At 54.0% G+C, this 19,507-nt stretch overlaps 4 protein-coding genes across 5 annotated transcripts; 3 read left to right on the forward strand and 1 right to left on the reverse strand.

Moving 5' to 3' along the window:
• LOC101872659 (fibrinogen-like protein 1-like protein) lies at nucleotides 1-2,557 on the forward strand. Its single transcript, XM_013130842.2, has 3 exons — nucleotides 1-4; nucleotides 502-633; nucleotides 1,546-2,557. The coding sequence occupies exons 1-3, from the start codon at nucleotides 1-3 to the stop codon at nucleotides 2,172-2,174; spliced, it is 765 nt and encodes a 254-aa protein (XP_012986296.1). The 3' UTR covers nucleotides 2,175-2,557.
• A 1,214-nt stretch (nucleotides 2,558-3,771) lies between these two features.
• LOC101872491 (fibrinogen-like protein 1-like protein) lies at nucleotides 3,772-9,696 on the reverse strand. Its single transcript, XM_031042474.1, has 4 exons — nucleotides 9,656-9,696; nucleotides 6,440-6,525; nucleotides 5,415-5,534; nucleotides 3,772-4,406 (listed from the first exon to the last, which is right to left on the reverse strand). Exons 1-4 carry the CDS (start codon nucleotides 9,694-9,696, stop codon nucleotides 3,772-3,774), a joined length of 882 nt encoding a protein of 293 aa, XP_030898334.1.
• Nucleotides 9,697-10,137: 441 nt separating this feature from the next.
• Nucleotides 10,138-14,848, forward strand: LOC101872332 (fibrinogen-like protein 1-like protein). Its single transcript, XM_005141732.2, has 4 exons — nucleotides 10,138-10,141; nucleotides 11,373-11,516; nucleotides 12,868-12,930; nucleotides 14,051-14,848. The coding sequence occupies exons 1-4, from the start codon at nucleotides 10,138-10,140 to the stop codon at nucleotides 14,677-14,679; spliced, it is 840 nt and encodes a 279-aa protein (XP_005141789.1). The 3' UTR covers nucleotides 14,680-14,848.
• Nucleotides 14,395-18,806, forward strand: VPS37D (VPS37D subunit of ESCRT-I). Of its 2 annotated transcripts, none has more exons than XM_013130850.2 (4): nucleotides 14,395-14,524; nucleotides 17,536-17,707; nucleotides 17,996-18,078; nucleotides 18,227-18,806. In XM_013130850.2, exons 2-4 carry the CDS (start codon nucleotides 17,563-17,565, stop codon nucleotides 18,704-18,706), a joined length of 708 nt encoding a protein of 235 aa, XP_012986304.1. In that variant the 5' UTR covers nucleotides 14,395-14,524; nucleotides 17,536-17,562; the 3' UTR covers nucleotides 18,707-18,806. The 2 variants fall into 2 exon arrangements, with proteins under 2 accessions (XP_012986304.1, XP_033924798.1); XM_034068907.1 differs by lacking the exon at nucleotides 14,395-14,524 and adding an exon at nucleotides 16,832-16,954.
• Nucleotides 18,807-19,507: the final 701 nt, after the last annotated feature.

Here is a 19,507-nt window from a genome sequence, read left to right on the forward strand (position 1 = left end):
ATGGGTGAGTACAGGGCTGGGAAGTGGGGTGCTCCTTGCTAGCAATGGGAGGAGCACAGTTTGGGCAGCTCAGCAAGAGGGACTCACACACGGCTGGGGAGCAATGGCATTGGTGCCCTCTGAGGGCATCCTGCCTGCCACCCCTTCAAACACCAGCAGCTTGTGCCCTGCCTTCTGGCTTACCCCAGCCAGTCCCCTGCTTTAGGGGCCAGGAATGAAACCTGGCTCTGCCAGCTGTTGGGTTCTCTGCTCCATCCCAAACTGTCTCACACAGGAGCTTCTGGAAGCTGGTCAAGGGGCAGAGGCAAGGTTGTCTGCTCCTTGAGCAAAAGAGTAGAGGCCTTTAGGCAAGCTTTCCAGCTTGCACAGACCACTCTGGTGCTGTCTGCATGCGTGGAACACTTGGTCCTGTTACATAGTGCAGTGCTGAAGCCATGGGATTTTGTGCCTCTCTAGAGGGAGGGTCACATCTCAACTTGTCTCTGTCTTTTCCCTTTCTAGCAGTCCAGTGCCTTCTACTCCTTGCTTGCGTGCTGGTCTTGGCTGCCCCAGGCCACTCCGTGCCTGCACAAACCCTACACGGCTTCAAGAAACCTCCCTCCAACACTTCGACCAGTGCTCTGAAGAAAACCAGTAGGTACCATTCTGAAGGCATAGCAGTGCTCTCACCAACCCCTTCAGTGCCTTGGTCTGAGTCAGCCCTGGCTGGTGAAAAGCCCCAGCCCATGCTTTGGGGCAGTGGAGGCTTGATAAAGTGGAACTCCTGCCTGGGAGAGGGTGTGCTGTGGTGCTTCAGATCCAAAAAGCACCTCCATAATGTATACAGGCAGGAAGGCTGGAGAGATGTGACATCAACCCCAGGCTTTGCTCAGCTGGGAAGAGGAGCTCTGCCTATCTGGCAGGATGATCTTAACTGCAGTGGGAGGTCCTGCAGTCAGCAAGCTGAAGGCATGGGGACACCACACCTGCAAGTACATGGGGGAACCCAGTGTTGTGTGCTCATGTACATCCAGCTCCAGGTGGGGAAGGGGTCTATACCATCCCCAGCCCTGGCCCTGCTCCGGGATGGTGGATGTGAGGAGATGTGCCCAATGCAGGCTGCAGTGCTGTGTATGTGTGTCTGCGTGTGTGTGCACTTTGCAGACTGGTTAAGGGTGTCTGTGTGCTTGAGGGGTTACTTGTCTCCTGTTCCCTTGGTCACAGGCAGGGGCAAGGTTCTCTTCACCTTCCCCACAACGTGATCCAGTTTTAGTAGCACAACCCTATTTTCAGGAGACCCAAAGAAGCCCACTAGTGTCCTGGCCTGATAGCAGCATGGCCCTGTGTGTCTGGGGTCTTTCACTGGGGCTACCTCCCCTTAGGTGTCCCAGATGGAAGAGGAACAGAGGCTGAGGCTAACGTACTCTCACCTCCAGCTAAGCACATTGACCTCTCTAGGCTGGGATCCACCAAGTACACTGGCCAGATGTCCCTGTGCCACAGGGTGAAAAATGGTCTTGTTTTGTTGCATAGGGTCTTGTTAACTCACCCTCTCTCCCATCCCAGGTTGGCCTAAGGACTGCAGTGAGGTCTCTGCTGGCAGCCCCAGTAGTGTCTACATCATCCAGCCCACAGGACTGGACCCCATCGTGGTGTACTGTGAAATGACTGAGCCAGAAGGGGGCTGGACGGTCATCCAGAGGAACCGGCAGAGCACAGAGATCACCTGGGCTGAGTCCTGGAGCACCTACAAGTACGGCTTTGGGGATGTGCACACCGAGTACTGGCTGGGCACTGAGTACATCCATCACATCACCAAGCAGAAGGTCTACCAGGTCAGATTTGTCATCTGGGATGCCACAGACAACATCCATTTCGCAGACTACAACCTCTTCAGTGTCGAAGATGAGCCCCACGGCTACCGGCTGAGGCTGGGATCCTACTCAGGGTCAGCAGGGGATGCCATGACCTCAGACAATCCCAGGAAGGTGCACAACAACATGAAGTTCTCCACAAAGGATCGGGATCAGGACACTTACAGAGGGAACTGTGCCTCCCGCTATGGGGGTGGGTGGTGGTATTCAGCCTGTTATTCTGTACGGCTGAACGTCAAGGGGGGCATAACGTGGGGCAGCCTGTGCAAAGGGAACTGCAAAGCTTCTGCCATCCTCATCAAACCAGCTCTGTACCATTAGTATCCTTTCCCCCACCGTCAGCATTGGGCAGACATAGGGAGGCATTTTTCTGGCCTGGGGGTGAAAAGGCTTTTTCCTGTATATAAAAAGCTGTTTTCTTTTCCTTTTCTCTTGAGCAATACCAAAGTCCCATGTTTTCTCTGGCCTGTGGTGGGTTTGTAGGGATCATTGTTGGGACAAGTCTTTATAAATGCTGTGGTTTCCAAGCGTGTTCCTTCTGGGGAGAAAGCTGTGCTCTGAAACCTAAACCCCTCCTGATCCAGCCAGGTCTTACTCTCTTTGCTTTGTGGGTATAGATAACTTCAGCAGCAAACTATCAGTCATCACTAGCTAACCTGCTGTAGGCTGCTCTGAGCCCAGGCAGGCCATGTACACACCATATCCCTGCCGTGGTCTCTGTTCATCCTGCAGAATAAAACTGCTTTCAGAACCCGCACAGACATCACGAGTGTCCTTCTCTGTTTGGCAGCTTCTCACAGGTGCTGCCAGCTTTGTGCCAGGAGCAGACCTGAGGCTCCTGCTACAATAAGACTTCCAAAGGGAATTGTCTTTGTAAGGCTCATGCTGCTCCCGCGTGCCCTTCGCAGCACAGTGCCACCTCAGCGGGTTTGCACCATGGCCATGGGGCAGGCTGTGTGAACATGGGTCCAGCTAACTGGGAAAGAGGTGCTGCCTAAAGCCTATGTGCTCCCTGGCTTCTGACCAAAACACAGGCACGGATCACCCATGGCCACCCAGCATCACTGGCTCCAGGGTGGGAAAGCTCTGGCCATGCAGCAGTCAATGTGCTGCTGCCCCCAGGAGCCCCACAGCCCCTTGCCCCCCACTGCAGGAAGCCCAGACTGAGCTCCATGGAGCTGTCCCAAGAACCCCTACCCACCCTGTGGGGTCTCAAAGCATCACACCCACCCCATGGCAGGAACCCCACTCCTGGTGACTTGAAACCCCTCAGGGGCATCCCTGACCCCCCCACCCCCTTGCTCCAGGATGGAGCTGGGACCCCAGCTCCCCTTGCCATGGCATGGAGCAGTGCAAGGAGAGAGTCTCAGAGAGGGATGCAGCAAATAGCATCCCCCTGCCATGAACACGATGCCCCCTCAGCATCCTCCATGGCCCCAGGACCTTGACTGCTCCTGTGTGTGTGCGGTGACACTGTGGCAGGTAGGCACAAGGCAGCCAAGTCTGGCTCCAGGGTTTATTGCAGCTGACTTCTCCCACCATGGGTAGCAGAGCTGTGGGGTGCAGGAGGCCCAGGGAGGGAGCAGGGCCTGAGCAAAGCAGGGATACACTGATTGCACAGGGAAGGGAACTTGCACTGCTTCCCTCTGCCCAGGGGAGGAGAGGGTGCACCCACCCCAAGCCAATGCCTGCACCCCAGCGCAGGCCAACAACACAGCACTGAGCGAAGCTGCTCCAGGCAATGGCTTTTGAGCCCCAGAGCTGCTGTGTTTCAGCTGGTGCTGGTGCAGAGGCTATGGGCAGAGCAGGACACACAGAGGGACTGGCACAGAGCTGCTGGCAGGCTCAGGAATGGGGTGCTGAGCTGGGGATGGTGGCACTCTCCCAAGCTCCAGGGGGGCCGGGCACTGCGGCACGGTCAGCACACGTCTGTGGGTTTGACCAGGATGAGGGAGGATGCGCAGTCGCCGTTATCACAGAATCCTGGCCAAAGGATGCGGTTTTTGGCGTTGAGCAGGACATTCTGGCATCTGTCGTACCACCAGCCCCCATAGCTGCTGGCACAGTTCCCACTGTACTGGTCCTGGTCCTTGTCGGTCGTGCTGAACTTCATGTTGTCATGGATACCCCCCTTCTTGGGGTGATAGAGGGTCAGGTAGTCATCCCCTTCACCAGAATGCCGGCCCAGCCGCAGCGGGTACCCACTGGCCTCACTCTCCACCCTGAAGATGTCGTACTCAGCAAAATGGGTGACGTTGGCTTTGTTCCGCACGATGAATCGGACCTTGTAGGTGCCCTGCTGTGTCAGCAGGTGCAGGTACTCGGTGCCCATCCAGTGATCGCCCTGCACGTTCCCGAAGCCGTACTTGTAGGTGGTCCAGGATTGCTTCCATGTGAGCTCAGTGTCATGAGAGTTTCTCTGGACAACAGTCCAGCCCTTGCCTTCGGTGTCCATGTCACACCACACCACACGTGGGGGGGACCGTGCTGGTTGGATGACGTACACCCCACTGGGGCTGTTCTTGCGGAGGTGGCTACAGTCTGCGGGGAACCCTGCAGTGGCAGCAGAAGCAAACACAGGTTGGGGTGGGAGAGAGAAGGGGCATATGAGGCTTTCAGTGTAACAAGAAGCTCCTGCAGTGAATGAAGACTCAGGACAAAAAGGGCTGGTTTATCCGTGGTCTATTCCACAGCATAGAGTGGTGTTTCCACTGGTTTATCCATAGGGCAACCAAAGGTCTCTAAGACAATGGCCCTGGTAAGAGACCTAGGATCTATTCATCATGACTTTCATTTAGAGCCTTCTGATGCATCTGACCAAGAAAAAGGGGAAAAACATCTTCCTGATGCCAGTGATGTCCCCAAAGCATATCTAGCCCTCACACAAGACCCTTGATATATTGAGCTGCAGTTCTTGCAAGGACCATAAGTGCCCAAAAATGCTCCACTGGATAAGGCTATGTAATTAAAATGGATGTTTTCTCTAGAATCATGGCATTGCAAAAGAAGGCCAAGTTTCTCCTTCATAGGGACCTCTTCCATCAGCTTGTTGCAGTTTATCTGCTGGCATGACTTACTTGCCAAACTAATTTGCTGTCTAGTTTGGTTTTCTTTGTATCTGATGAAGGACAATTTGCTGTGGGCAGTTCCAGTTCAGCACAGGAATTTCTGTTTCCCTTGGGCACCCGGGTCCTGCAGGGAGTGTAACCCTCCCTTGCGGGGAGGAAGGGAATGCTCCTAATCCAACTAAACTAAAAGAAGACGCTGGAAGCATCTCTCCTAGAACTGAAGTATAAAAGCATCCCAGAGCAATCCTGCCAAGTTGTGGTGTTTGGACAGAAACCCCTTGGTTTCAGCATGAAGCTACCAAGGAGGTGAGGATGGTGTCACACTGCTTACCTTACCAACCATGGCCCAGGGTTTCTGTGTGTGCATCAGCCTGGGTGCATGATGGCCCCCCTAGCACTTAGCAGACCTGACAGTGAGTGCTGAGCTGAGGAGGCACTGTCCTGCTCCACAGCTTGGTGCCCAGCCAGTGTTCCCCTCATACTCCATACTCACCACTCCGGGAGCTGGCAGTGGGTGCTGCTGGGCCAGCACTTGCACCAAGGAGAAGCATCGCCACCACTGTGGGTAGGAGGAAAAGGCCCCCATGGAGCAAACTCGTCCTAGCCTGGAGCCCTGGGAAGGGAAGCAAAGGGCCCAGCTCCATTAGGATCCCTGAGCAGTTCCCTCCACCCCTGCCAACAGCCGCCATGGAGCTGGGATGAGGGAAGGCAGAGCCATGCTGTACCAGCAGGAGCAGGGAGCTCCCAAAGATGATGGGAGCTGTGGCTCCAGTGCAGGCTCTGCTCCTGCAGGGCTGAAGCAAGGTGAGAAATGGCTTTGTCACTTTTCCAGTCAATCCCTTCCCTGCACCATACAGTAACCTGCAGATCTGTTCTTGAAACCTACAGCCCAGGAGTACCTTAGAGGACAGTGGGGAGAGTAGTTTGCTGGGGAGGAAGACTGCAAGAAGAAGTTCTATCTGGAGTAATCACACTTAAGGCTGTTACACAAACCACTCCAGCCCAATGACAGCTAGTGAGAAACCAGAGCCAACAGATGGGTCCTGTTGCACATATGCCAGCTCCCAAGCAGACAGGAGGAAGTCTCACAGTGACACAAGCCCAAACCCTCTGTGCTGGCTACCAGCACACTCCTACAGCTTGCACTAGCTCAGTTACTGGGGCAGATGCCATCACACCTGGGGAAGGAGCCCTGTGCAACCACATGTGCCACATGCATTGGTCAGAAAGGGAAAGCACCATGTGGAAAGCTAGGTCTCCACATTAACCTCCCTTGACAGGACATGAGAATACAGGGCATAGGTAGCATGGGGAAAGCATAGGCAAGCACCAAGCACTTGGTGCTTTTGCCTTGTGTCCCTTCTGCTACCATAGTGCCTCACAGCATGCATCACCCAGGCAAGATCACGGCTGCTGTCCTGCTTGCCACCTTGTGCCTCTGTATACTCACCCCAGTCAGGTCTTGTGTGAGCCCAGCACCACACATGAACTAAGTGTGCTGCTGGGAATGTAACTCACCCATCACAATAGCACAGCTGAGCGGAGAGCAGGAACCCAGTGGTGCACCCTCCCATGCTGAGTTATCCACAGTGGCTTTATAGGCACTGCACACACCCACTTGTGTTCACACTTGGTATTTGTAAAGGCACAAGGAGGCACTTGCAGACTGTGACTCGAGCAGTTTTCAGATCTCATGACAGCAGAGCAGCTAAACCCCTTGAGGACAGAGGCATGCCCTTCCAGCCGGAGTACAAAGTAATACCCTCCCTGATGGGGGATTTCAATTATTGACTGTCCCAGTTACACAAACACTACACATGAATTGCTCACTTGGAGCAACTTCTGGAGAGCCGTGATGAAACTGAAGTGGTGAGACCCAGCTTTTCTAAGGACATACACACAGCAATTAGCAAAGAAGGAAAGATTAGGTCTCCTATGTGCCCAGTCCCAAAGGTGACCTTGGAAAGATGAGGACAGGTCCTCAAGAGACAAGCCTGCTCGCTAACTAGTGCCAGCTAACCACTGGGCAGGCTTCGGTATCAATGGGTTGTCATTGAGCTAGAACCAGGGTGAAGCAGCCAGAAGTCATTGTCCCCTGGCACCCCATTCTGCATGCTTTGAGTAGAGAGCAAGGGCTGCAGGTAACAAGCAGGTGACTGCAGGTCCCTTCACCACTCTCCAATCTCTGCCTGGTGAGACCCTGCAGATCCCCAGAAACATTAACCAGGGGTTGCTCCCTTTGCAGGAACAAAATGCTCTCAGGATTGATTGTCTGGGAGGACTGTACAGACAGCCCCAGCACTCTGTCAAACCAATGGCAAGAGGATAAAGATGTTTGGATAAAGATGTTTGTTCAAGAGGACAAAATGTACTTTCTTCTCCTGTGTTGGTTTCAGTGGCTTGCTGATCAGATGTCTTCTTTATGGCAAGCCAGTCTCCAGATGAGGCTCCCACCAAACCTTTGTACTGCAGGAGCCCACATCAAGCAATGCAACTTGCAGGTCTGGATGGGCAGCAGCATCCAGACCTCTCCAAGGGAAGGGATCCATGGATCAACTTACATCTGAATGCTTACATGACACCCCTGCTTGCTGGGTTAGAGGCTGGAGCCCTTCTCTGCAGCCTCATTTATTTCTCATCTCCCAGTGGATGGCCTTCAGAATTGTCACAGGTTTTGTGATCCAGGCTAACATTGGACCTCTTTCTAAGAAGACAACCACAAAAGGACCTCTGAGAAGATACAGGTTGGAAGCAGAGTTAAGCCCAATTACCAGTGATTGCACTCCGGAGAGGCAGAGCAAAGGGCACCCCGGACACAAGGGAGGAGGATGAAGGTACAAGCAAGCTCTCTGGGAGCAGCAAAGGCTGGCTGCTCCCAATGGGCAAGCAAGTCAGAAGCCAAAGGTGCACCCCATGGAGGCAATGCCTGCAATGGCAGAGCTCCATCCTAACGGGTCTGAGAAGAGCAAGCAGAGCTGTGTGTTGGCAACAGCTCCAGGCAAGGCATGCAGCCAACTGGACAAAAGGACACAATGCAAAAGGCAGGGTCGGAGATAAATCTACACCATGAATCTATCCATCCAGGAAATAATCTATCCACAGTGTATGTCTAAGATCCATCTGGAAAACAAGGCCAGAGAGGGAACTGGAGACCAGTACTGACAGCCCAGTGCTGGGCAGGCACCATGGGCCTAGGTGCAGGTCCAGTTTGGTCTGATCACCAGCAATTAAGTCCTGCTGGTGCACACAGGGTGAGGAAGAGCAAGTCCCACCAGCCTGGCTGGCTGATCTCATGCCCCATGGGCCCTCTGGCTTCTGCTGTAGCTCTCTGGGCTCATCAAGTGGCTTCTCAAAGACGTTCTGATGCAGGCAGCTCTGCATCTAGCACAAGACCCAGTGTCATGGCTTTGCTCCTGCAGATATACAGAGGCATAAGGGCTGGGGAGGGAGCTTTCCAAAGAACCAGAGAAGCACAGAGGCCAGAACTGCTGAATGCCTCTGAGCTCATCTCAAGGCCAAAGCGGTGCCAACTTCGCATGGGTTGCTTAGGGTCATGTCTGGCTCAGTAGTGAAACTGTCAAGGAATGGAGTTCCCACAGCTTCGCTCTCTCCCCATATACCCCAGTCTTTGAACACCCTTAGGCTGATTTTTTTCTGTTCTCTGATTTCCCTCCCTTCCTTCATGTCCATTGCTGCATCTCATCCCTGTGCACCTCCAAGGAGAGCCATGGAATCACAGGAACCACAGAGTGAGAGCTGGGAGAAATCTCTGAGAGTTCAATCCCTGCTCAAAGCAGATCTAAAGAACCAGGTCCTTGTCCAGTCAACTCTTGAATACCTCTAAGGGTAAAACTCCCACAGCCTCTCTCTGGACCATGTTCCAGTATTTGACCAACTTCATGTTAAAAAACAAGTCCCTAATTCTAACTGGAATTTCCATGTTCCAGTTTAGACCCATTGCTTCTCATCCCATCCCCATGCACATCCTTGAACAGTTTGGCTCCATGTTGTTTGCATGCTCCCATGAGGGAGAAGTAGTCAGCAACAAGACCTTGTTGCCTGCTCTTTGAGTGGAGCAAGCCCAGCTCTCCCAGATTATTCTAACACATCCTGAGCTCCAAGCCCTTGAGCAGTCTGGTGGCTTCCACTGGATGTGCTCCAGTATGTCAGTATGTTTCTTGAAGTGAGGGGTCTAAAAGGAGACACAGTGCTGTGAAAACCTTCACTCTGCCTGCTCCCAAGGAACAAGGGATGGGACAAGAGGAACCGGCCTCAAGCTGCACCAGGGCAGGTTTAGATGGAGCTGAGGAACAATTCCTGCCCCACAGGGTGCATTGGAACAGGCTGTCCAGGGCAGGGCTGCAGTCAGCATCCCTGCAAGTGTGGAGATGAGGCCTCAGTGCCATGGGGCAGTGGTGGCCTTGGCAGTGCTGGGAATGGTTGGACTGGATGATTTGAAAGGCCTTTTCCAACCAAAGTGGGTCTCTGACTCTAAATCCATGCTGCAAGCAGTCCTGTAGCAGAGAGGGACTTGCAGTGAGACCGTTTTACATCAGTGTCACATCACAACTCCCAAACTCCGCTGTGATTGCTGCAAGGGCCATGTGTCAGGGCAGACCGCACCAGGCATTGTGCAAGAGGCAGCATGGTGGTGGTCAGCCGGGCACGTCAGCAGGCACATGGAGTGGCACTTCCCGAAGCTCGGTGCATGGGTTCCCAGGAACACCAGAGTACCTCTTCTCTGGAGAGTCTAACGGGGTCCCCAGTGGCCCCATGCCCGTGACCTGATGTTTGATTTCCACCCAGGAGGGGGAATGGCATTTGGCTATTTACTTATGAGTTGAAATGGGCAGCGGTGCCCAGAGGATGCCATTCCCTGGGGAAACCCTGCCGGTGGAGGGGGCAGCCGGGCACTGTAAATCACAGGTTTGGTTTAAGGCGTTTGCTTATTGGCACCAAAGTATTTGCTTTGCCTCTGAAGAAAGCTCTTCACCTTTGTGAGACGCAGCCCCCGTTCCCTGAGGACATACACTCCATGATACAGAGCAAATAACCCTTTAAACCATTAGCTCTGTTGCCAACCAGAGGACAAGTGGTTTGCGTCTTGTGCCTCCTCCCCCTCACCTGCTGAGCCCTATAACTTTCAGGCTGGACACCCCTCCAGCCAGGCCAAAGCCACCCGGCTTCCCACTCCGCAGGGTCCGTGCAGTGACGGCATGGGTGAGTGTGGGATGGGATGGGATGGACAGCACTGCTGCATGCAGGATCGGATGGGATGGGATGGGATGGACAGCACTGCTGCATGCAGCATCCCGGCACTTTGTCTTCTGCAGGGCTCCCTTCTCTCCACCCCCTGGCCACCCCAGCACTCAGTCCATTACATTGTCCAGGCTCGCTGTGCCCCAGGCTGGGAACTGGAGCCAAAGTCTGCATGTTCTGATGCTTTCAGGCTGTATCAGTGTATCTAGATTGTCAGCCCATTTTAAAAGCCTCGTATTTATCAAACGTTCTTCATAATTTTCAGTTCTCCAAGGAAAGTATTGAATACCCTAGAATAGAAAACTAAGGTTTTAGATATTCTTGCTTTAGAAGCAATACTGAACAGGTATCAAGATCTGGAGTTTGGATGCTTGAAAGCATACTGTCCCCAGAAGAACAGCCAGGAGAGGCTGATACTCTTCCCTGCATCTTCCTCCTATTCAGACCTTTCATGACCATTCATGAGGGAATGGGCCAGCAGTGGAGTGTCCATTGCTTCTGTAGGGCTTAAAGAAGCAATGTCTTTAAACATGCCTCTAAACACAAGTGTATGAAGACACTAAATGTTATGTTCTCATACCCCTCTGAACTAGAACAAACCAGAGCATCTGGCTACCGGTGGAAATTCTGAAGCAGCCTTATAACCATATAAAACACACAATTTGCACCAGCCAGGCAGAAATTCAAGACAGTTCATGCTGCTCCTCTCAATCATGCTGCTTTCACCCAGAGCAGGGAAACGCACACAGCCCTTCCTGACCACAGACCTGGCCTGGAGGCAGGCATGGTCCCAGCTGACACCATGTGAGTGTGTTATGAGTGTGAGATGGGAGCTGGGAGGAAAGGGGATTCCTCACTCCATGCTCACCCTGTTTGTTACCTCCAGCTCCAAGACTTGGCTTTATAAGGATTTCTGGTTGCAGTCACCTTGAGTGTGGACAAGGTTTTCGCCCTTCTTCTGTCTCAAAACACACCAACGGCAGATGCCATCACTGATGACTCCTGTCAATGAGCATGTGTTAGCTCATCTAAATAGTGAACTGGGGCTTTGAGCTCCAAGAGGGAGCTCTACACATAAAGCAGTTGATTTTCCTATTTTATTCTGCAAGTCAGGGAGTCAAATGGGATTCATGGCTCTCCAATGGAAAGGTTATGACCACTTTCTGCTTTTTCCAATCTCTTCCCATTTCAGCTTCCCAGCACCTTTGTCCCCTGATTTTCACCTGCCTGCTGGCCCTGGCATCATGTCTGCCTGCCTTGGACATAAGAAACTTGCATCTCCTCAATGGCACGCTGGATGAAATCATGAATGTTCCCTCAGAGCCCTCCCAGTTCGGTAAGTGTACTGCTTAGAAGTGAGGGGCAAACAAGGTCACATTCAGTCAGATCCTACACAGACCTCCTCACCAGCCTAACCAGACCCCTGTAACATGGAGGAAGGACTAAATACTATGTGTGTGTAATGCCAATGTAATGTAGACAGCAAGAGACACCTCAGAGTCCTCCTCTGCTTTCTGCTTGTCTCTTCTCCTGTCTGGCATGAAGTTCTTCTGTCCATAAGTGAGTACAACAGCCTAAAGCCAGAGTTCTCAGAATCCCAGGAGAAGGGACAGGTTTGGTCTCACTGGCAGCAATACCAAGCCAAAGGTGTTGCAGGCATGGGCTCTTTCTCAGAGAAGCAGTATTGAAGATGTTAAGGCAAATAATCACAGTGTGTTTTGAGGACACGAAGAACAGTAGCTGCCTCTGGAAAACACAAGGCCAATGGAGGACTGAATTCAAGAGAGAGAGAATACAAAAAGGAGCTAAATGAAGTTAATACAAAGAGTCTAAGCAGTAACACTGACACAGAGCAAACAGCCAGTTGATGGCATAAAGTAACCTACAAATACCAGGTCATACAGGGGCAATGAGGTTATGCAATAAAACTGAGGGCTGTGGGTGGGACATGGCCCAACAGAAACGGCTGGTTCCCTTCCAAGAGAGGAGGAAGGATTCTTCCAGGAGAGCTCGAGGTCCATGTGTTTGATGCTGGTTTCATGTCAGCCTTCGTTTCAAAGCTCAGCTGTCAGGGGAGCTGCCAATGCAGGGAGTAGCCATGGCTGTGACAATGGGCTTCACCAAGAGCAGCAAGTCTGAGTAGAGAAAGAGGGTGTGCTCTGGGCTTCACACTCATCTCTCACTCAGATCACTCCGAAAATGTGAGCAGCATAAGTTCAAGATGGGTAAGGAGGGAGGCATGCCAGGGAAGACAGGGTTGACTTGTGGAGAGGCACTTCCAAATGGATGGGAAGTGAAGGCAGAAAGGAGCAGGGGCAGACTGTGGCTTACAAAACAAACGGGAGTGATTACCTTCATATGCTTGTGAGTAAAAGTAAATACCATGTTACATGAGTGTTTCTACTGCACTCTAGCAGCTATCTTTCCAGTTTTTTCCAGATCCCTTAAGTCTTTCCCAAACAGTGTGTCCAAGTCCTTCTCACCAAGGAAGCATCTGCCCCATTCTAACACATAAAACCCACTAACTACCGACTGGCTGATATCGGAAGTGGTAAAGTCCTGATGGAATTAGGAGCAACAACAGCAAAACAGGAATACCATCTGGAGAATACCCTGCTCTCCCAGCAGGCATTAGAGATCTATACTCTCAGCACTCACTCCTGTCTCCTCTGTTCTTGTTAACTCAGATAACGACACCCAACATGTTCGACAGGTCCGAGACGTTGCTCCTCGCCCACCAGCAGGTCATGGTGAGTCTCTCCTCAAGGAGTACATCTGCTCAACAGGTTCCACTATTGCTGGGCTCACAAGGAGCTCTCAGCCACCTTAGCCCATGTCCTGTGTGCACACTGGCTTCTCCCAGGAGAAATGTGGGGTTACTGACAGGCTGCAGAAGTGGCACAGCTCATCACCTTGGGGGGACCCCAGTAATAACCATGCCCTGGGCTCAGTAGCTGTGAGGATCTTTAGCAGGGGGAATTTTCCACCTAAAGATCCAAACTGGAAAGGGATGATTCATTACTGGCCTCTGGGAAGCTGTGATTGGTTATTATTCTCTTTTCACTAAACAGTTGATAGAAGGCTGGGTAAGGCAGGGACTGACTGTGTCACTGAACTGACTGAGTCAACAGCAGCCCATAGGACCACAAGATAGATCCTCTCTGGGTAGGAATAATCAGCATTCTCCCAGTGTTCCCCTGGGAAGTGGGAGCAGAGCAGGCCTCTTCCCAGAAGTGTGTAGGTGCATTCAGCTGTTTGCTTCATAAGGTGCTGATGCTCTGGAGCATTGAAAGGCCATAATAAAATCAAATGTCAGGAAGTCCCTAAAGAGCTGGTCAGGTAATCCCACAGAAAAGTGATGGATTTTCCCTAATGACATCACAAGGGCTGATTTAATCGTGAACAATATGGTTGTCTTGACCACACTCCAGGGTTTCTGAGACTACTATAAAGTAATATAAAGCTCTAAAGCCTCCATGCTGTAACAGCAAATGGCTTTATAAGCCAGGCTTGCACTTGTCTGTGCAGTGATACATCCCCTGCACGCTACAGACAAATCCCCACAGCACTGCAAGACTAAATCCAACCTGGCCTAAGTGCATTGTGTGCTGTGTGAAGGCAATGTCTGCCTTGGTCTCACCAGGCCAAGACATTTTGGCAGTGTGTTCCCATCAGTTTGAATTCTGTCTTGGAGAGATATGAAGCCCAAGTCTTATGTCGATCATTTCAAGATTTCAATTTCCTCCTGCAAGCACATGGCAGGAATATAGCCCAAGAATGTGTGTGCAGAAGGACATAGGAACAAATAGATACCAGATGCTTTCAGTGTCTCCTGTGGCATTTAATAACCATCTCTGCTTCCTGCCCCAGGCTGGCCCAAAGACTGCAGTGAGCTTCCTGCTGGCAGCCGCAGCGGCATCTACATCATCCAGCCGAAAGGGCTCCACCACATCGTGGTGTACTGCGAAATGAATGTGACACATGGGGGCTGGACAGTCATCCAGAGGAACCAGAAAGACACCCCAGTCACTTGGGCTGAGTCCTGGAGCACCTATAAGTTCGGCTTTGGAAACGTGCGCACCGAGTACTGGCTGGGCACTGAGTACATCCATCAGCTCGCCAAGCAGAAGGTCTACCAGGTCAGATTCGTCATCCAGGACTCCTCAGACAACACCCATTTCGCAGACTACAACCTCTTCAGTGTCGAAGATGAGCCCCACGGCTACCGGCTGAGGCTGGGATCCTACTCAGGGTCAGCAGGGGATGCCATGACCTCAGACAATCCCAAGACCATGCATGACAACATGAAGTTCTCCACAAAGGATCGGGATCAGGACACTTACAGTAAGAATTGTGCCTACAGCTATGAGGGTGGGTGGTGGTTCTCAGCCTGTTATTCTGTACGGCTGAATTTCAAGGGTGGCATGACCTGGGGCAGCCTGTGCAAAGGGAACTGCAAATCCTCCCTTATCCTCATCAAACCAGCCTCATACTGTTAGTGCTTCTTCTCCTACCTGTCCATGCTGGACACTCTGCAAAGGCTCTGCATGGCCAAAGAGTTCAAGCCTTTCTGGAGCGGAGAGAGGAGCCCAAGGGTAGTAGGGTTGTAGTGAAGTGTCACTTTCCAGTTACCCTCTCTGAGTGCAGGCTCCCCCTCTGCTCTGCTATTTTCCCCTATGCTTGTCAATGATTCCTTGTTAGTACATTCATAATCAAGAATAAACGATCACTTGTGAAAAGTGTGGGTTCCACACGTACCTTCCCTGCGGTTGGAAGACACTCAGCCCTGGAGTGACTTTTCATCAGTTTCTTAGCTGCCTCCATAACTCACAGCAACCAAACAAGCTACATGCCACAGTTTTCCATATGCTCTGTGCCTCTGCATTGTCCGGTGAAACACCCTAATAAATGTGCTTCCTTGAGCTCATTTGCCATAAATAAACATCTGTCCTGTTTCTCTGATGTGCTCTCACTGAGACCCAAGGGTGCCAGGACCCAAGCCAGGTGCTAGGACTGAATCCTGGAGCTTATGGAGGGGAAGAAAGCCTTGAGTGGTTCTCACAAGAATGGATGTAAGAAGTTACATCTAGTTACCCTGATCTAAACCACCTGTGATCTGCACAGCAGGGTTCAGAATGAACGTGGCATGGCAGAGAACTCTTCCCACGTCATTACCACACAGTCCAGAGGCAAGAGCTGAGCCAGTGTCCTGGTACCAAGGTTCCACTCCTGCCACGAGGCTGCATCTGTCAGGATTTGTTCCTTGCTACCTGTTGGCATAGTCATGCCTTGGTCCTGCAGAAACATGACTTCAAAGCCATGGGTAGATCTGTCTGCTGTGGCCAAGCAGCAGTGAACTTAAACAAAAGCAAAAGAGAAGTAGGTGGGTATTAGGAGGCACTACAGAGGGAAGAGATCACTACAGGAATAGGTTCACCATAGCCAAGTTTCCAAGAACAATTTAGATGGGCAAAGGTACAAGGTGAGTTTCCAGCAGAGATGTCCTGTAACAGAGCTGAGCCTTCAGGCAAGTTTCTGCTCCTTGAGTGTACCTTTTAAGGTCTCTGAACCCCTACAAACATTAGAGACCTCAATATTCTGCTGCAAGCAGCTCCCCATCATGAGTGGAGCAGCATCTCCCCACATTTCCCATCCCAGGGGATGAAGGGGACCTGCCCAGAGCTGGCATCTCATGGCTCCTGAGCAGCTGGGCACAGCAGTGTCAGGATGTCCACAGGATGCTCAAGTGGGTGATGGCACTGAAGTGACACATGGGATGTGCACAGTGGGGTGCAGCATAGGGCACACAGAGTGCAGTGCAGGATGCTGCACTGTGCAGCAAGGGATGCACACAGTGTGGTGCAATGCAGGATGCACACAGCAGTGTGAAGGCAGAGGATGCACGGAGCTGGGTGAAGAGCAGGATTCTCCCACTCTATTGAGCTCTGGGGAGACTTCCCCTACAGTTCTGCATCCAGCAACAACAGAAGAGGGATGTGGAGCCGTTGGAGCGAGGCCAGAGGAGGCCATGGAGCTGCTGCGAGGGCTGGAGCAGATCTGTTCTGGAGCCAGGGGACAGAGCTGGGCTGGGGCAGCCTGGACAAGAGAAGGGGAGACCTGAGAGCAGCTCCAGTGCCTGAAGGGGCTGCAGGAAACCTGGAGAGGGGCTTGGGACAAGGGATGTAGGGACAGGCCAAGGGGAATGGCTTGAACCTGCCCCAGGGGAGACTGAGCTGAGCTCTGAGGCAGAAGCTGTTCCCTGGGAGGGTGCTGAGGCGCTGGCACAGGGTGCCCAGAGAAGCTGTGGCTGCCCCATCCCTGGCAGTGCTCAAGGCCAGGTTGGACACAGGGGCTTGGAGCAGCTGCTCCAGGGGAAGGGGTCCCTGCCCATGGCAGGGGTTGGAGCTGGAGGAGCTTTAAGGTCCCTTCCAACCCAGACCCGCCTGGGGCTGTACGTTCCTGTGCTGACTCTATGACACCCGGGGGTGCGGTGCCGGTTTCCTCCCTCCCCACCCGGGGGCGGTGCTCTGCAGAACCGCAGCACCTTATTCTCAGCTACGGCTCCTTTAAGACCGGCGGCGCGCGGCGGGCACGGGGCGCGCCTGGCTCCCGGTGCCGGGGGGGGGGGGTCCCCTGCCCATGTCCCGGCCCATGTCCCGGCCCCCGGTGCCGCCCGGCTCCCCCCGCCGCCTCGGAGCGCTCAGCACCGCGCAGCTCCGCTCCCTGCTGCAGGACGAGCCCCGGCTGCAGCGCGCCGCCCGCCTCAGCAGGAAGGTAACGGGGGGGGGGGGGGCACAGCCAGACCCCGGCCGGGGGGGGGGGAGCCGGCCGCAGCACGGGCACCGGGCGCTGCGGACCCGGGGGGGGCTGATCCGCGGTGCTTGGATCCGTCCGGGGCTCTGGAGCTGAACCCATCGCTGCCTTGCGGGGAAGCCTCGGGCGGCGGCTGCCTCGGGGGCACTGGGCCCCAGAACAGATGCCCAGATGCGGGCAGGCCCTGGCCCCTCGCGGTGCCCTCTGTGCCCGCACCCCCCGCGGGAGCAGGGGCAGGGCTCGGGATCCTCCTCAGCCCCATGTCAGGAGCAATCCCTGGGCACAAGCAATGGGAATAAAATAGAACATCCTGGCACAGCGCAGCCCAGCTCCACCCCTGCCCTTGCCGGGATGAAGGTGTGTGCGCAGCCGGGGAAATGCGCGGCCCTCTCCTAACGTCCTCGGTAGCCAACCATGGGGTTTGCCCCATTCATGGCGAGCTGCCTGGTGCCATGCAGCCCCCCAGACACAGCCTGCGGCTCTCACTGGTCCTGCCCGTGTCTCCCGATGCTGACACACAACCCCTGCTCCCATGCCCACAGTTCCAGAGTCTGCAGTTGGAGCGGGAGATGTGTTTGGCTTCAAACTGCACCCAGGCCAAAGTGAACCTGTCCCTGCGCCCGCAGCTGGAAGATGGGAAGGCTGCCCTGGCCATCAAGTATCAGGAGCTGCAGGAGATACGAGAGGCATGTTGGGACAAGCAGCAGCGCCTGGGTGAGTGGAACACAATTGATAGGACGAGGCAGAGCATCCCACCCAGGTGGGCTCAGCATCCTCAAACCTGCTCCAGGGAAACAGCCTGTGATGCTGCTTGCAATGGGATGGATTCCATGGTGGGACACAGGGATGTGTTTAGGGGTGTTTCAGTTCAGAGAGGGAGGGAGCTGATGCTTGGGGATGAGAGGGAGGGAGCTGATGCTTGGGGATGATAAAGACCTCAGCACCAGGAATAGGGATGTCCTGGTGAAGGTTTGTTGGCAGCCCTATCCCTTCCTGACACAGAGGCGTACCTGGAGAACTGGAGCCCGCAGAGTGCCCTGGGCAAGCTCCAAGCCAAGCTCGATGCCTCCGAGGCAGAGTCAGAGGTGAGTCAGGCAGGACCCCTGGGCTGCTGCCTCTTCCTCACCTGGGCCCTGGTTACTCTTTGTGCCCTCCCACATGCCAGGCCCTGAAGGGTGCTCAGTCATCTGGGCTCCTGTGGTCCCACAGCTCTCTTGCCTTGGTGTCCCCCAGGCACAGGTAGAGCAGTTCCTGGCCCAGGACCTGCCCCTTGATTCCTTCCTGGAGTCCTTCTGCCAGAGCCGCACACGCTCCCATATCTGCCGGACGCAGCTGGAGAAACTGCAGGAGCTGCTGCAGAAGGACTGGGGGGGCAGGGATCCTGCGGGCCCCACAGGCTGCCGAGGGGCCCTCCCTAGCCCAGCACCAGCCCGCCTAGCCCCACTGAAGAATGGAGTAGTCCCCAAAGCCTTCAACCTCTCCTATGGCTTTGTGCCCACCTTTGTCATCCCCTCGGAGGCCGTTGTACCCTTTGCCGTGCCAACTGCACCTCCCAGGCACCATCTCCCAGCCCTGGGACACCAGCCAGAATCTCCCTGCTGCAGTATCCCCAGCCCTGGTTCACCCCTGCACCTCGTCGGACCCATTCCCCTGCTCAGCCCTCAGCCCTCCTGCAGGCAGCAGGAGCAGAAGCAGGAGCTCCCGCACCGGTAGCGGGGCAGGGCTGGGGGATGTCCCTGTGATTCCTGAGGGGCTGCGGAGCCTGTGGGGCAGGCACAGGGTGGGTGCTCGCAGGATGGATGTGCTTGGCAGGGGTGGGATGGGGCGGGTGCTGTGGCTGGGCAGTGGGTTCTGCACTTGGGAAGCTGCCTGGGGGAGGTCTCTGCATTCACAACAAGAGGAGCAGTGACAGGAGGTGGGGGCTGGTGGTTTGTGGGGTGTCAGTGGGCTCAGGCAGGTGGGAGGCAGCAGGGAGGAGGACCCGGGAGCACTGGGCACCATGTGCTTTCTAAATAAAGGCTCTTTTCCATGCTCTGTGTTACTCTGGCTCTGGCTATGGACAGAGGGATGGGACAGGCAGGGGGGAAGTGGTTCCAGGGGGGACACTTGCAGGGGGCTGAAATCTAGCAGAGTCCTCCAGCCTGGGGAGCCCTCAGGCACTGGACCTGCACTTGGCTCAGCCCATCAATGCCCTGCAGTGTCCCTTATGCTGTTTCTAGCTTCTGATTTGGTTTCATGTCCCTCTCATGCTTTCAGCTCATCTGGTTGTAGCATTTTTTCCCCTATTTCCCACATGCCTGCCCACCCTGCAGCTTGGCACTGGTATGTAGATTGCTTAGAAAACAGTTTATCCAACCCTGGTGTTGGTCCTCATCCAGTTTGGAGCACGTACTGCCCCAGAGCAGTGGTCCTGGCAGTGAGTGTAGGTGCAGCATTAGTGCACCCATAGCCTCTGGGGAACCTGGCAGCATTGGGCATCTGCCTCTTCACTCCTAGAGTGTGCAGTCAGCACCT

Source organism: Melopsittacus undulatus, chromosome 13, assembly GCF_012275295.1.
Source record: "Melopsittacus undulatus isolate bMelUnd1 chromosome 13, bMelUnd1.mat.Z, whole genome shotgun sequence".
In the NCBI taxonomy this organism is placed as follows: Eukaryota; Metazoa; Chordata; class Aves; order Psittaciformes; family Psittaculidae; genus Melopsittacus; species Melopsittacus undulatus.

Bases quoted from the DNA above. Each gene is read 5' to 3' on its own strand.
- LOC101872659 (XM_013130842.2), top strand. The intron at 634-1,545 runs GTAGGTACCATT...CTCCCATCCCAG, and splicing joins CAGTGCTCTGAAGAAAACCA to GTTGGCCTAAGGACTGCAGT.
- LOC101872491 (XM_031042474.1), bottom strand. From the start codon at position 9,696: ATGGGGCCACTGGGGACCCCGTTAGACTCTCCAGAGAAGAG. The intron at 5,535-6,439 runs GTGAGTTACATT...TTCCCTTCCCAG, and splicing joins CAGCTGTGCTATTGTGATGG to GGCTCCAGGCTAGGACGAGT. The intron at 4,407-5,414 runs GTGAGTATGGAG...CTGCCACTGCAG, and splicing joins CACTGCCAGCTCCCGGAGTG to GGTTCCCCGCAGACTGTAGC.
- LOC101872332 (XM_005141732.2), top strand. The intron at 11,517-12,867 runs GTAAGTGTACTG...TTGTTAACTCAG, and splicing joins CTCAGAGCCCTCCCAGTTCG to ATAACGACACCCAACATGTT. The intron at 12,931-14,050 runs GTGAGTCTCTCC...TTCCTGCCCCAG, and splicing joins TCGCCCACCAGCAGGTCATG to GCTGGCCCAAAGACTGCAGT.
- VPS37D (XM_034068907.1), top strand. From the start codon at position 16,832: ATGTCCCGGCCCCCGGTGCCGCCCGGCTCCCCCCGCCGCCTCGGAGCG. The intron at 17,708-17,995 runs GTGAGTGGAACA...TTCCTGACACAG, and splicing joins GGACAAGCAGCAGCGCCTGG to AGGCGTACCTGGAGAACTGG. The intron at 18,079-18,226 runs GTGAGTCAGGCA...GGTGTCCCCCAG, and splicing joins CCTCCGAGGCAGAGTCAGAG to GCACAGGTAGAGCAGTTCCT.